This window comes from Drosophila santomea, chromosome X (assembly GCF_016746245.2).
Source record: "Drosophila santomea strain STO CAGO 1482 chromosome X, Prin_Dsan_1.1, whole genome shotgun sequence".
Classification (NCBI taxonomy): Eukaryota; Metazoa; Arthropoda; class Insecta; order Diptera; family Drosophilidae; genus Drosophila; species Drosophila santomea.
This window is the reverse complement of record NC_053021.2, coordinates 12,459,990-12,475,985: the sequence shown is the minus strand read 5'-3', so window position 1 is coordinate 12,475,985 and position 15,996 is coordinate 12,459,990. Positions and strand designations below refer to the sequence as shown.

Sequence of the window (15,996 nt, the reverse complement as noted above, 5' to 3'; positions counted from 1 at the left end):
GGTTTCTCGTTTTTGGACCAAGCATACATTTCGATTTCCACTTAGTTCAGTGCTCTCTAAAAATTATTCTTCAATTGTAAATATATATTGTGGCATTTCGTTGAATAGAAACAGAGTTTCACCGCCTTTAAAAGTTGAGGAATTGCGCCTCTGGCGGTTTGTTCTTGTATATTTCGTCAGTTCATTTAACGCACTTAGTTTTATGCCAAAGTAGTTGTCGTATTAAATGTAGCATAAATGATATATAGTGTTTTATTTATATTTGTATAGTTTAATTGTTTTGTCGTTGCTTAACTTCGCTCCTAAGGTACATTTTAAAGCCGATCAATTTTCAACATTCCTTTCTCGTTTTGTTCTCGCATTGATGAATTTTCAGATGCAGATACAGATATCAGTATTTCTATAAGTAGTGGTTTAACTTCTAAATTAAGAACTATCTTTGAACTATCACATACAAGTTCACTAAGAAGCAAATGGGAGAACAATTCAAGGCGAAACATAAAACGAAGGGATCGGCTCAAATCATTAGAAAAATGTGGGAACTTAACTGAATCAAATTTGGGTTTCTTTGATTCTAACATTAATATGTAAACGCACTTTCTTGTGGTTTTTGTGGGGCTTTCTCGTGTGCCCCCATTGGGTTTGGTTACAGTTAAGAGATGTTTTTATACAACTAAAACTGACAAATCCTGCTTATGCATATATGTATAGTTATAGTTACATGTGTGGTATGGAGTGTGTGTGATTATGTCTCTCCAAGATCTTAAACATATTGCAAAAAAAAAGAGCGCAAACGAAAAAAATGACTTAACTATGTTGAGTTTTAATACATTTTGGGGAAATTTCGGCCTCCACACTCGAGGATCAAACGTAGTCTTATCCTTCTTTTGTGCAGGAACCTCTTAAGTATATTTTTAGTTGGGTACTCGCTGGAGGAAACCCTCCGCCCCGCCGCGAGACTGTCTTCCTTAAAGTAGATCTCTCTGTCTCTCTCTGGTCCATCTGGTGTCCATTGCTTCTGCCCGCATCCATTACAGCTTCACGTCGTTCTGGTCCGCTGTCGCTGTCGTCGTGGCTCCTCCATCTTGGGTTGGCAACTGGGCGGCATCGGCGGTGCGACGTCGCGACTGGATGTACTCCACCAGATACTCGATGCCCCAGGCAATGGCGCAAATCATTATGCAAACGCTCTGGGTGTGTATGCAAATCGGATAGCTATCGGTCACATCCCGGATGAGACCTGAAACAAACCATTGTCTATGTTAGCTGGACATTCTAGGCCAAAGATCGATAGATTTCCATACCAATGAGCGGTCCAAATGTGATTACAAATAGGGCTTTGCCCACCAGATGCCAGCCGAAAGCCGAGGGCAGCTTCTCCAGGGAGCAGTATTCGGATACGGTTAGGGTGAAGTTGCTTAGAGCGGATCCTCGGAAGAAGCCGCAGATCGAAAGCCATATCATCAACTGGGTCCACTCCGTTTGCTCGGCCATAACTGCAAAGCACAATGATGTGTTAGGAATTTGAATCAAAATCAAGATAATGCAGCTGTTATCTGAATGCTCTGTTGCAAGTGGCACTTTAATATTTCTACTTCTGTTGACGCAACTACTCACTTGAACGGGTCAGGGCAACAAAGATGATGGACACGAGGAAAATGGTGCGCTTTCTGATTGTGGTGCGATCGAATATCGGTGGCAGGACAATACGAGCGGCGATATCCGTAATGGCCGTGATCGAGAGGCAAAAGGCGACGTCCGTTTTCTGGTAGCCCAGATTGGCGAAGAAGAATGGCGTGACCATCTTGAAGTTCATCTCAGCCACGTAGAAGATGGAGAGGCCGAACAGCAGATTGAGGAACATCTTGTCCTTGAGCATATCGATGTCCAGGAGATCGGCAAAGCGGCGCCAGAAGCCCGGCTTCTTGGCCTTCTTTTTGGTATCCTCGTCGAGGGCGGCGGCTGCCTCGGCCTGCTTGTCCAGCTCGGTGGGCTTCATCTTGATGAAGCTATCGCGATGACCGCCGAGGACAATGCTGCCCGTGGCGGTGCCAACACGTCGCAGTTCGCGATCGTTCTGCTCGAACTCATCGTCGCCGGTGTTGAGGTGCACCTGGAGAATGGAGCCGGTGAAGTCCATGTAGGAGAGGTTCGAGGTGACCGAGGCCTTGCGGCAGCGCAGCTGCGTGGCGTTGACCTCCGCCTGCGAAGTATAGCCGCCCGAATCTCCGCCCGCTCCATGGGCGGCGGACTGGACACCGGCCAGGGACATGATTCGTGGGAAGGTTGGCCTCTTCGGAATACCCAGCCGTGAGCCATTCATCGTGTTCATGGCCATTTCGGAGTAATTCTTGCGCATCGAGTGCTGGTGGGGATGGGGCTTGTGGAACAACAGCGTGTTCATCTCGGGCAGTGCGTCCTCCTCGTTGCCATCCTCCTTGATCACCTTAAACACGGGCGCTCCAGCTGATGCCGCGCCACCTGCTCCGCCCACCGTCAGCTGGGGCTGCGGGGTGGGCAGGGCCGAGATGCACATCAGCTCCTCGTCGTCGAACTCCTCCTTCATGTGCCACTTCACCGGCTGCAGCAGCACCGATCCGACCGTGGCATTGAGGGCCACGCCCGCCAGCAGCAGCACCGCCCCCCGGAAGTCGTACGCTTCCAGCAGGATCCGCACCAGCTGCGGCATTATCAGCATGCCCATGGCGGTACCGGCCATCGATAGACCCACCGCCTGTCCACGCTTGTGCTTGAAGTAGTGATTGAGTGCCACAAAGGCCGCCGACGTGGAGAGTCCCACGCCGATGCCATTGATCACCGAGTACGTGCTGAGGATGTGGGCCATGCTCGTCGCCGGCGATGTGAGCGCCAGGCCCAGGCCGCACAGCAGAGATCCGGCGATGGCCACCTTGCGGTAGGAGAACTCCTTCAGCAGTGGCCCCACAAATAGTCCAGAGAAGTTCATGCATACGTCCAGCGCACTGATGATAACCGCTGCTCCCGTCGTGCCCACATTCAGCTCCTTCAGAGTGTCGCCGAAGAGCAGTCCAAACGACGGTTCGATGGATCGGGTGGCCAGCTATAAGAAGGGATAGAGGATTCGAATGAGTATCGAGTGGTTAACTGGAATGTTATTGGTGCTCTTCCATTCGCGATCCCTTGGGCGCCCCATAAATTATACACGCGATTCGCGAACTTGCCATTATTTTCATTCCATTTGTATTTTTATGTGGGCCAATTTGTGCGAGCTAATCTGGCGCTCAGAGGCCGCGTGATTTATCGGCTCCGGGGGCAGAGCTTGGAAAGAATTACGTGTAGAATTACGTGGAGAGCGGACGCTCTGGGCCATAACCATAATGATGGTTATCATTATCAGTGAGTGACATGAAGGAGGATTGGCGATTGGTGTTTGAAAGAAATGGACACAACTAATGACGTCATTACACGGATAACCGTATCGCAAAAAAAGAGCTTATCGCTTTTCACTGGGACAACCGACAATCGACAACCAATAACCAAACCCAAAGCGAAACCCTTCAAGAGGAAACCCAAAGTCAGCACTGGAGCACCCCTATCGATGCACTTGAGATGATTGTCCCCTGTTTCACCTTATCGGTTGTGCAATTCCACTGGGCAGCCTTATCATCGCACCAGGGTCTTTGAATCCAGCTCCGACCATCGTTCTTTTCCATTCATGATCGGTTTTGATTGATGGATTGCGTCGCTGCTTCCTTGTGGGCTTGCATCTGGATGCCCTGCGGCAAAACCATCTATAACTGGCCATATCTGCGACCGTTGCCTGTCATGACTTCAAAGTCGAGTGCATGTCCAATTTGTATTCGCAAAGTGGTTTGGCCCATAAAGCGAACTGCTGGGAATTCGGTATTAGATACGAATTGTAGTGCGGTGGCTGGTTATCATTGAAATTCAGTTACTTTGTACATTTTTGAGGCCAACTAATCGAAATATGGACCGAAATCAATGTCTGTTCAACCGATTGAGTTCTCAATGGACATTTAAGCTGAAGAAAGCTAGAAAGCTGGTTGCAGGCTGATAACTTTTACTCTGATAAAATAATAGGGGCTTGAATCACTCGATTTGCGGACATCTGTCGTCACTTCATTCGCGGCTATAAAGATCTATAGAATACTCTTTGTGATATTGCCCAACATATTAAGCCCTCAAGTTCGCCGAGGCCTACATATTTGTACATACATATGTGTACACGATTGATGGGCTTCTTAAAGTGTTTTATTTATTTGCGACTGGGCTGCGATTATTATTGATTGCGCTCTCTGGTGCTTGTAGATGTATTCGAATTTCTTAATTGCGGCGCTATATGTGCTTTTATGGGGCGTTTCAGTCAAAGCCTTAATTGCTTGATAATTCAATTATCAGAACTCATAATTGCAGAAGGAAAAACATTTGTAGCAACGAACACGCGTTCACTATGTGTTCGCAGCTAAAGTTGCTGAAATGGTTCAATAACTCGGGATCGTGGGTGTGAAGTTGATATCGGCGTTCCATATTCACTTTTAGTTCCCACACTGATTGTTCAAATCAAATGGGTTTATAGTGGTGGAAACTATTGGAAACTGATCAACTCCAGAAAGCTAACAATGCTGCAACTTCTTAGACTTGCTTAACTATTTATTTTGTGGTATCTTTAGTTGGCTAATAGTAGCACTTCAGTTTCCCTTCCGAAGTGCTAAGCTGTCTGCGTTTTATTGAATCACAACTAGTAGTTTATCTTATTCAAATTCTTATGATTTACATCGAGTCTGTTCTGGATTCTTTCGAATGCTTTTGAACTTCCGCTACAACAAGGAAATCTCAATCAACGCGTGTTTTTCGATTCTACAATAATTCAAGAATACCAGTTTCCAATTGAAATTTGCACATTTTCAGTCGGAACGGCGGTGGAGGATGAGAAGGAGGAGATGGAGGGTTTATTGTAATATGTAAATACATTTTCTGATGCCTATTGCCCGCTGTTGGGAATTGTTTATTAGCAATCTTCGGTGCGATATCCATATAGGGACACATGTTTTCATATATTTGGCTTGAGTCGCTCGACAATTTTAGCGAAAAACAGCCAAGAACAAACAGCAAACGCTATAACAACGAAGCGATCTGTTTGTTGGATTTGGATATTGCTCCAAATCAGCTTATTGATTTATGCGCTTGCTGGGTATAATTTACACAATTATCCGCTAACTTATTTTTAAACATTTCGTGCAATATTTTCGATTTCAATTTACAAGTAGATGCCCCGTTGCCGCCGCGTGAAATTAACGTGACACCTGAGTGTTCGCAACGAAAGTCGCTTATATTAGAAACTTGTATACCATACGTACGTCTGTTTAGTTACTAATCCCAATATAGGGAATATACATAACCTAACCTTGCCATTAAACCTAACCATTAAATAAAGAGCTAATGGCATGGAAATATGTGGGTTTTCAGAGCAGAAAGCAGTACTTCATTGCAAGTACTTGGGTTGTGATTTATCGTTTTTTTGCTGCTACCTTTCAACCAACTCATAAATAACACTTCCGAATCGGAAGCCATACGATCCGTAGGTGCAACTAGTTTTCAACCCCTTAGTTGATAACATATAATTCGTGGAATTTATTCAGCTGTGGGGTTCTATTCCACATTAATTATTGTATTCATTATTGTATTTATTAATAATTAGTTTCGCGCTTTAGGACGCCTAATTTTATGGGACTTGTGCTTAAATACTATAAATATGGGTAAATAAATTCAGGTGATCCTCCTTTCAAGTAAGTGAAATCACTTTCATGCAAGACCACCGTTTCGCTAAATACTTTTGATCTTTTTTCAGCCCTCTGATCAATCGAAGTCCATTTCACAATGTGCGAATATGACACGCCTGGGACCCGGGATACGAAAAGTTCCACTGTTTATCTGGTAAGATATTGGATGGGACACTTGGGAGCCACTTGGCGGCGCGTGTTTCACTGGTTTCGAATTCACTTTTGGCGTGTTATCAATTTTCAAGTCCAAAGTTCGTGTCTCTTTCCTGCGTGCGAATCGTGCGAATGTATGGATGGGTATGGATGTATTAGATGGGTAAATGGGTAGATGGTTGGATAGGTGGATGGGGCATAACCCATATTATTATGCCATCACAATGTGTCACCCTTATGTCAACGATGACGTTGTCGAGCGGACGTCACTGGACTCCGCCGACTCCTCGGCGTTTCCATTCCAGAAAGCTCTTGACCGCCATCGTAAATCAAGTCCATTCCATCCTATCGATTTCCCATTAAGTTTTGCGTGGCATTTTTTATGCTTCCAACTTGATATTTCATCATTCTAGCGCCGTGCCGTGTCCTTCACAATTTGAACTTTTTACATTTAAATGGTATCTGGACTGGACGTAGACCGACCACTGTCCACTTTTCAGCTTGATAAGGAGTGAATAGTTGAGCCTCAGGTTAATTTCCGGGTCGGTCTTTTCCAACTGGGCAGCAGTAATTCCACAGTCCTCCGAAGTTAGTAGCTCATTTGTGCATATGTATGTGCGCCAGAGTCGCTCAATTATGGGTAATCGTCTAGAGAAATTGTAAAATTGTACAATGTAATTGGGAACGGGAATGCCTAATGAATTTATTTTCGGCATTAACACACGCATTTTTCAACTCGCAGTGCGGAAAATCGCGTTTTGTATTTTAATATTCCCGTAATTGCGTGCGAATCATGCAAAGGTTAGCTATATTCAATTTGCTTTGCGTTTAGATTTACGATTAAACCATTACAAATTTAATGCCTTTGTTAAATCTACTATAACACGTAGATATCGAAATAATTGAAGTGTGGTTTGTTGTTCGATTTACCTTAAAGTTCAGTTCAATGGGATGGTGACTTGTAAACGCGTTCAGTTCAATGTGTTTTATTCAGATTCGGTTACCGCCTTGACTTCATCAAAAGTACCCACATTTGCATATTGAAATTTTACGTATAGCTGCATAATTTGAATTATTTTTTGTTATTTTTTTTTTGTAACTTTAGCGAAAGCCTTGAACTTGAGAAGGCTCTGGTTAAAACAATCACGTTTCAGTTGGAAAAATTCCCTTTAGGAGGTGGAGAATTGCATGAAAGACAGAGAAACGATCCGCGGCGAATTAATTTGTTTGAATTGAAATCGAATTGCCGCTGTTGCTGGGCCCTTGTGGCAATTGAAGCAATTAATTGTGAAGTACATTTCACTACCGAACCAGCCAGGCCAAGCGAATTGCAACTCAATTCAACTCGACTCGACTCGACTGAACTGAACTTAACTGAAGGGGTGCTCGGCCGCTGCCAAACATTTCAATTAAAAGCAACAACAGAGCAACAACGGCAAAGTAATAATAATGGAAATGAAAAACCAAAAAACGAAACAATGACAAAAAGTTGACTCGACATTGCCATAAAACAAAAGCCGTCACAAAGCTGAACTCGAAATTGAATCGAACGGAATCGAAGCCAAGCCAAGCCAATCGCACTGCAGTACAGTGCAAGCTGGCTATGGCGAAACTGATCGTTTTTATTTATGATTGTTATGATTAGAACTGTAGTTGTAGTAGAATTAGCAATACCAAGCATCTTTTCTGATACAGAAGGAGCACATTTTGTTAACTCTATTCTCTGTGCGTGCCAGCGATGCTCTACTGTTGATGGGGCAACAAACGGAGCGGATGGGGGCTTAATATTGGGTCTGGGCTGCTGGAGATGATGGTGATGCGGCTTTTGCTGGCCTGCACATGATCGCAATCATGTGATTTACCCAATGGACATTCTCGTGCACAGAAACCAAAAATAGTGTGATATAATAATTTTTTAAATTATTTTTTATACTGCTTGGGGAGCATATTCGAGCGTAATTATCGGACATTCAATAGAAAGGTATTAATGGGAACATCAGTAAATCAAGTACAATAAAGTTGTGCAATGGTTGTATTTAATGGATACCCAGCTGCGTTTTTATCAGTGCAGATACAGATAGTCAGCTCGAGATACAAATACAGATTCAGATTCAGATACAGTAACAAGACCAGCTGTTTGCTGTAAGCTGCAAACGAGTTTGGCTTAGACTCAATTTTCTCGCGGGGCACGAGGCAGGCAGGAAGCTGCAGCTCGGCGGTGCAACTTGCAACGGAGTCACGTGATCACGCGACTGCATCAGCTGCTGGCCTTTGTTGTGGACAAACCGGATTGGTGCCTCAAGACGGCGTTCAACGTCACTGGCGCACATTTGACTATTGACATTGATGGGGAGCCTGTTGTTGCGACTGCTGCAGCCTGTTTGGGGCTCGATATTCTGCTATCTTGATCACAATCACGTGACGTCGTTGAGGCCAATGCTAAAATAAATTGGGCACAAAAGAAAGTTTTCTTCCACTCGATTTGCTGCTTTTGGCTTTCATTCGGGGGGATTTTATTTAGTACAATGTAAATTCCAAAACCCTACAGGCCATGGCCATTCGTAATATCAGGAATCTAATCTAGTGCAGTATTTGCAGTTTATTAATCACAAACTTCAGTTCAGATAAAGTAAGGAAGTACACAAGAAATACCCCTAAGTATTCCATTTGATATCACATAGAATGTATAACATATTTAATTTCAAGATCAAACAGCTGTATCATTTGCCATTGTTGCGAAATCGGCTGATCTGCAGCCATAACACGCCTGAAAATCACCACTTAGTTGATGGGTTGATGGGGAAGAAATGTCTGGCGCGTAGGTTGAAGATTAACATCCCCATCCTAAATTAATAACCCAGTGCCGCCTATGTGGCCAAAAGGCACAATAGATCAATTCTTCAGCTGCTCGCTTTTAGCAGTTGTTAGAATCTAATTCAATTAACAAGCAGATATAGCCGCACGCTTTTGTATCGCCCACGGGTCCATCGATATGATATAGTTTGGTTTTAGCATTCACTTGCGAATGCTCATTGTGCAGCTTCTTAGTGCGAAATGTGTTTGCTCAGTTAAAGGCAACTCGTTCGCACGGGTGCTTCTGGGATATAGACGACAATATAGTATATTTCAAGATTACTGTGCTCTATTTGAATTCTATTTATTGTTTCTCTCGCGCCTGGTACTCGGAATTTGTCAAAGAAATTAGCTCTCATTAGCGAAAACAGAGGCCAATCCACACACCAACCCATTCACCAATTGTGCAAAGAAACTGAACGTCACAATTAACAAGAACGCATTAGAATTATGCGGAATTTAATGGGGGGAATTAAGTGGCAAAATGTTCAAATTTTCATACAAACAAATTGCGTGGTAGTGTATTTGTACATATCGGAAATACTTCCTATAAAACTTTCAAAGGAATAATGCTTATTATTGACTTTCTAAATGGAAACAATACGGGTATCTCAATGGCATTTGTCAGGCAGCCAATCGAACCATAATAAATCAAGCAATTATAATGTTTTCAACCAGAAAGTATTACTTTGCCTGTTGGTTTTTTGACCCCAAGGTGTCACGCCTAAAGAGTAGTTTCTCCAAAAGTTAGCCAGCTGATTTGAAAGACGTTAACGTTAACGTTAACTTATCTGAACACCATTCGGAAATGTTCTAATTGGATTGCGAAGTGCGACGACACTAATGCCACTTCACTTCACTTCACATATGTACAATATCAATTCGCGTGTGTGTATGTGCGGCATGTCCAGATATAGATTGTTCGACTCTCGAGTGAAGCATGCCGGATACTTTTATGACGTATTGAGTGAGCATGCGTTAGTCGAATGCTAAACGGTCGCCAGATCGGTCAAACACAGGGTGATTACACCCCACAGAAGCGTCAATGAATAACAACAAAGTCGAGAGGGGCTTCTTTCGATTCTGGGCAAAACTCAAACTCGGGTCTCTCACGCCCGCCTTACATGTCCAGTGTCATCCGCTAATCAAAATCCGCATATTCTAATTATCAATTAAGCCAATGTGCTAAATTTGAAGCCTAATTGCTTGGCAGTTGCTCGATTCGGGGCATTTGCGCTGTGGTAACATCTTGAGCCCCATGAACCAATGTGTTAATCGCCCCTGATAATGATAACAGATACCGCAGACTGAAGAGACCGATACTAAAACGGAATCGCAAATAGTGACGACTGTTCTTTGTATATTTGATTACTTGTTTTGCTCATTTCGTTTTCAAATGTGTAGAGGTGGAACGGTAGTCTTCAAATAGAAAACAAAAGGCTTAGACAGCAAAAAATACCTTATGGCTAACGGATACCCTGTTTTTAAGCTTATATCTGTAATTTGATTTGTAGAAGAGCAATTCATTGTGATAATTTTCTTTGGCAAGTGAAAGGAAACTGTTAGATTATGTGGGTATTGGTATCAATTCAAATTCATACAACTTTATAGGAATGGAGCAATAGGAATATATGGAACAATATTCCCCGAGCACTTGGGAAACTGAAAAAAAAGAGCACCCACAACATGAACTTGGTACTCAATTTTGCGCTGACACTGAATACACAAAGGCGGAAACACCATATATAATTTATAGGTAAACAGAAACAACAAATCGGACGACATTCTCGGCAAAAAAAAAAAAGGTGGATAGAAACGAGCAGATGAAAATAAGAAAATAAAAACCAGCAGAATAGATTCGTCGCATGCTCAAAGTCGGTGGAGCAAAGTCCACAGTTGTTCTGCCGAAGAAATCTTCGATCTGTCTGCTTTCAATTGTTTTGCAAATTTCATCATCGGGCAACCTCCTCGTCGTTCCAACGCAACTGCAGAATACACTTTATTTGCCGTCTCCAGTGTTTGAACAAGAACACGGCTGCAAATCAATCACAATCCAATAAAAATTGACGAGTTGCGAAGTCAATCAATTGACCCATGGATTTCAGATAATTTTCCACGGGCTCTTCCTTTCGCTTGTGATTTTCATGACTAAATGCCGAAACTAAGACGTGGTATCTCATTTAATGTGTTAATTTTCGTAATCATTGGATTATATGAATAAGATAGATACCCAAGCATTATATGAAATCGTTGTGCGCATCATTGAATTGCATATCCATTTTACTTCGATGAGGTCAAATACGATTAAAAATAAGACATACATGTACGTTGTAGATATTTTGCATATATCTTCACCATTTTATCTCGCAGCCTTTGTAGCCGCATTTTGCTATCGGTCACGTGCTTTCGCATTTTCCAATGGATTCGGCCGCTCTTTGTTTTGGGGTCTTACGTAAACACTTTCCAGCCAATATCCAATTGGATTGCGCGGATATTTGCTTATGAGCATATGGCAAACCGTTCTTTATCATTTTCTCGGGCCTCGCAGACAGACAGACGACGCGGTGCTTTTTCCTTTGGCTACCTGATAACGTCTTTAAACAATGCGCCCGTTCTTGACACTGTATATGTACCCAAAGTTTATATAAAAGTCGAGTTAATTTCCAGAAATAAAATTTGAATCGGTTTATCGGGCGATAGAAAAGTAGCAACTACACATAAATAAACATGATTTAATTTAGAATGAAACGTGTCATATTCAACTATTTTTACACATAAACTAATTGGCAGTTAGTACTTTCAGATGATCCTCGGGCTATCTGATTTTAAACTAGATTTGCTGGGTATATTTTCATCTTTATTATTTGATTATTGTCAGCATTACTTGAAGTATTCGTAAATCAGTGAATAACAAAAATTTCGTAAAGTTTTACGATCAGGTTTCCGGCTAGATTGCGTGGAAAATGAAAAATAGGTTTAATTCAGGGGTCCAACAGGACTTGGCAACACCTGTTTGTTTAGTAAAACTCATGTTGTTTTTGACCAGCTTCAGAACCGTATTATTTATGGTGCACATATTTCTCTTCTATTGGTTTGCCGTGTTGTATAAGGTTCAAGTGCTAATTTGCCTCGTAAATGATTTAAAAGCGATTAAACGTGTGCCTGCTCGATGATAGTGGTACAATAACTGAACGAAAACAAACAAATGTCGCGATTGCGATTAGTAATCGTTCGAACTTAACCTATAATCGAAGCGAACACATAACCGAGTGATTGGCATATCAGGCCATCTAACCCCAATATTCCGTCTCCCCTTTGCGAGGATGATCGATTTTGTTTTCGCCAAGCCAAATGCACCTCACATTCTATTGTGCCCGCGCACAATTAAGTTTTACGAGTGCTCTAAATTTCTCTGCCAAGCAAAACTACTCGACATTTTGGAGTCGAAGTCTCTGGCAAGTTGGGCGTGTGACCAAGTGGGTCACAAATATCTTATCTATCTTGTTTCCATGGGATACATTTGCACGGCCATGATTCGGGCCAGTTTTAATCGACTGATAACGAGATGACTACAGATATGTTTCTTTTGCTCGAAATTATTGAAGAACATTATTGGTCGCGAGAACTTTGCCCTCTGATGTCACCCAAATTTTCGGGGATGCGGCACATTCATGCGGAAATATTTTGGAAAAACTTCAGCCTGAATCCCCAAGCCCACGTGTCGCGGGTTTTGGTTTTCTCTTCATAAGTACGCATTCAAAGAGACCGAATACAAAAGGCAAATTCCGTGGCAAACACTCGATTTGTTTTGCAAATGGCGCGTTTCTGATGGGGGTCTTTTTTTTCTAGTGTTTTGCTTTTGTTGCAACAAATGCTGAGTGGGGATTGACTGGAAGAGGCCTTCGTGGGTTGACCGATTAGTACTCACAAAGTTCGATCGGGGGAGGTTTCTGATATTCTGTCACACTTCGGACTAGAGATATTGGATTTTGAGGTGCACTTCTTGCTTTACTTTTTCTCTTGCTTTATGTTTGATATGTTCGATAAGTTCTATGCTCTGCTCTTAAGCCGTCGAAACCACTGAAACCGCCCTCGCGTAAACTTGTCACAACGCATTTGGCTTCAATGGCCGAGCCATTCGCACTCAATCCTAACCATATCCCCCCATCTGTGCTGTTGATTATTTTCAGAGTCGGCGGCACCCAGATGATATAAGCACCTATAATGCTCATATCATTGCCTTCACACTGAGCACGCATAATCATTGCATGGCAATGGGACTGAGACTGAGACTGGTACTGGGACTGAGACCATTGGGACCATTGCTGTCAATGTTAGAGATCTTCGCTTGGCCACACACAAATTAGCATTTGTAATTGCACATCGTCTCGACTCATTTAGCAAGTCGCTCTGTTATCGCTAATATGGAAGGAAGGTAATTTCAGGACCATTACATAATTGACATGATCTGATTTCGTGTCGCCATGAGTCATGTCCATAGATAGTGGACATTCGGCAGGTAAAGCTCTTTTGAAGCTTCGGAATTGTGAAATTAATTATCTCTTTTCTTACTTTCAGTGAATTTGTCTCCTCAGATTGGAAAATCATATGTTTTTACAATTTGACAAGTGGTGCTATAAAGATATATAACTTCTTTGTTTCTTGGATGCAGATGGTATAAAGAAATAAGCGATTTAATCTTAAATGCAATGAAAGAAGCAAAACACGACACCCAATTAATGATGAGCTCACCATCAAGAGAGACACCAATATGTGTCAAGGTGAGTGTTTTCTTTGGGAATATTCCAAAAATCTTTTCAAAATCCTATGATATATGCATTAAATCTATAGAAGTGTGTCAATTGATTCTTTTTTGTTTTTACAATCGCCTACCATACTCTGCTGCCAGATTTGTGCAACAGTAACGCAATAGTAAGAACAAGGGGCACAGAGTAAAACTAAATGAAAACAATGTAGCACGTAGGCATATAAGGAGTCCACAGCCAACTACATAAATTGAGAAAAAAAAAACCTCTGTTGAGACGCATTTTCGAGATCACGCGGCGGGTGCGTGACCGCCAGACAGATGCGATCCGAGAACCCACAGCAAACTCTTTGGCCATGATCGGGGTCTCCTCTTTCACGACTCCACTCCACATACACAGCTCTCTGTGTGTGTGTGTTTGTGTGTCGGCTCCTTTTCAAATTGGGAAGCAGCTGTTGGCCAAAGAGGCGTTTATGGCAGTGCACAGATGCAAACAGAGGTTGGGTTGCAGGTTCAGATAAATGAAAGTGCACTTTCAAACATTGTATTCTCTGACAAAATGCTCCGCGTTAGTAACAGTCTATAACTGATGATAGGAAGCGTTTTTGAAGCTTCTTTGCTTTAAAATATTAGTGCTCATTACGACTGTGGTTAAACGTGTGGGGCAGTAAATCACTGTGTACATCATTTAAGTTTTACCACAAGCTCAGTACTACAAGCATTTTAATGACCAAAAATGCAGTGATTTAAAGGGCATTTAAAATTTGATAAACACCGGCATCGCCCTTCCAATAATATCTTGCTGCCTAAACACGTCCATTTGGGGATTTATTATTAATGAAATTGGTCTAAATGCCGCCGCCCCCAGCACCCCAAATATACAAATATGGCATTACAGGTAGCCATAAATCGGTGTACAAACATGTGAAAATGCGGGTAGGACAGAAGCATATTGAGTTTCGTCATATTTCATTTGAATCTTATCTTCCATGTGAGAACACGTTTACCACGAGCCATATAAAAATACAACTATGAAATGCCATGGGCTTTTGGAACTAACCTATCCTAAGTGCAAATGGGAAAAGTGAGTTGGGGCAAGGGACTAGTTGTTACTGTATGGCTGGATAAAAGGTTGGCCAATACGTACATATGTATGTACGTATTAGCTAATTGGCATTGGAATGTGTCGAAGGGTGAATCTAGCATTAATCAGTGAGCTGGGAACAAGGAACTGGGAATTGGTAACTAGAAACTTGGACTTACGTTGACCAAACTAACGCCAAAACAAGCGACCCATCCCCATCCGCCGTCGGGCGCCACTTTTCTGGGTTGTTTGTTTGCCATTTCTGCTTTGTTGTGCTGAGCTGTGTTGAGTTCTCCTCGGTTGTCTGCTTTTCCTGGATTTGCTTTGTTTTTGTTTTGGTCTTATTTTAGGTCTCTATATATGAGGTGTAGCCACACATATAGATTTATGGATACTTTTTTACGTTGTGGCTTTGTGTTTTTCGATTTTCTTAATTTATGCCCGCCGTCTCTGTGGGGTTTTGTTGTTGTTTCTGATGTTCTAATTATATTTTTCCATTTCTTTGATTTTTAGACAACACACTTACGAAAAAATGAAACAAAAAAAAAAAGCTGACGCGAACTCTTGTTTGTTAAGTTTTTACGATTATTTCTGCTTTATCACATTGAAATTTGTTATTTAAATTCATTTGAATCGGTATCGCTGTTTGTTTGTTATTTTTTTTTTTTTTTTGTGTGTGTTTGTTTTTATTTTTCTAAGGCACTTAGGGGAGAAACGCGTTGTGGTTTTTTTGTTATTAACTTTTGATTATGATTCCCTTTGGTCAGTCGCTAATTTTGACATTTGCTGTGTCAGCCTGGTTTGTTTTTCTGGTTTCTTGTTCCAGCTGTTTCACTGTTCTCCCTTTCGTTTAGGGGGGTGTTGACTGTGTCTGCGGGTGTGTGTGTGTGATATTGTTGTTGAAATAGTTGCTCCTGGTCTGGTGTGTCTATCGCCGGGGGGGAGGGGGGCGGGCCTTTGTGGCCTGCGTTGCGTCGCTCTCAGCGGACTTTTGCCGTTTGGTAGTGTGGTCGCCTCGCACAGCGCTATTTATTACAAAAGAGGGGGCGGCAGGCGCTCAATGTCTCCTTCTCCTTCTCCGTCTCCGTCTTGGTCTCCCTTTCCCTGCTGTCGCTGTCTCTGTCTGGTCGCCTGTCCCTCTCGCTCGCTCTCTCGTCGCGTCTCTTCCTTCCTTAATTTCGATGAGCTACGCGCGGCTGTTCAATCGATACTGAATACTGAACACTGACTGCCGTCGCCGTTTGCCGTCGCCGCCGCCGCCGCCGCTGCCTCTGCCGTTGCCTCTGCCGCAGTCGTCGTTACCGCCGTCGCACAGTGGGCCAAGTTAATTAGTTAACTAGCTGGCAATGGGTCCAGAACCA

At 42.7% G+C, this 15,996-nt stretch overlaps 1 protein-coding gene across 1 annotated transcript; it reads right to left on the bottom strand.

The window, feature by feature from the left end:
• Window positions 1-214: 214 nt before the first annotated feature.
• LOC120456866 lies at window positions 215-15,847 on the bottom strand. The gene is made up of 4 exons (XM_039643956.1): window positions 14,815-15,847; window positions 1,618-3,079; window positions 1,305-1,496; window positions 215-1,240 (listed from the first exon to the last, which is right to left on the bottom strand). Exons 1-4 carry the CDS (start codon window positions 14,893-14,895, stop codon window positions 1,032-1,034), a joined length of 1,944 nt encoding a protein of 647 aa, XP_039499890.1. The 5' UTR covers window positions 14,896-15,847; the 3' UTR covers window positions 215-1,031.
• Between the last annotated feature and the right edge of the window lie 149 nt (window positions 15,848-15,996).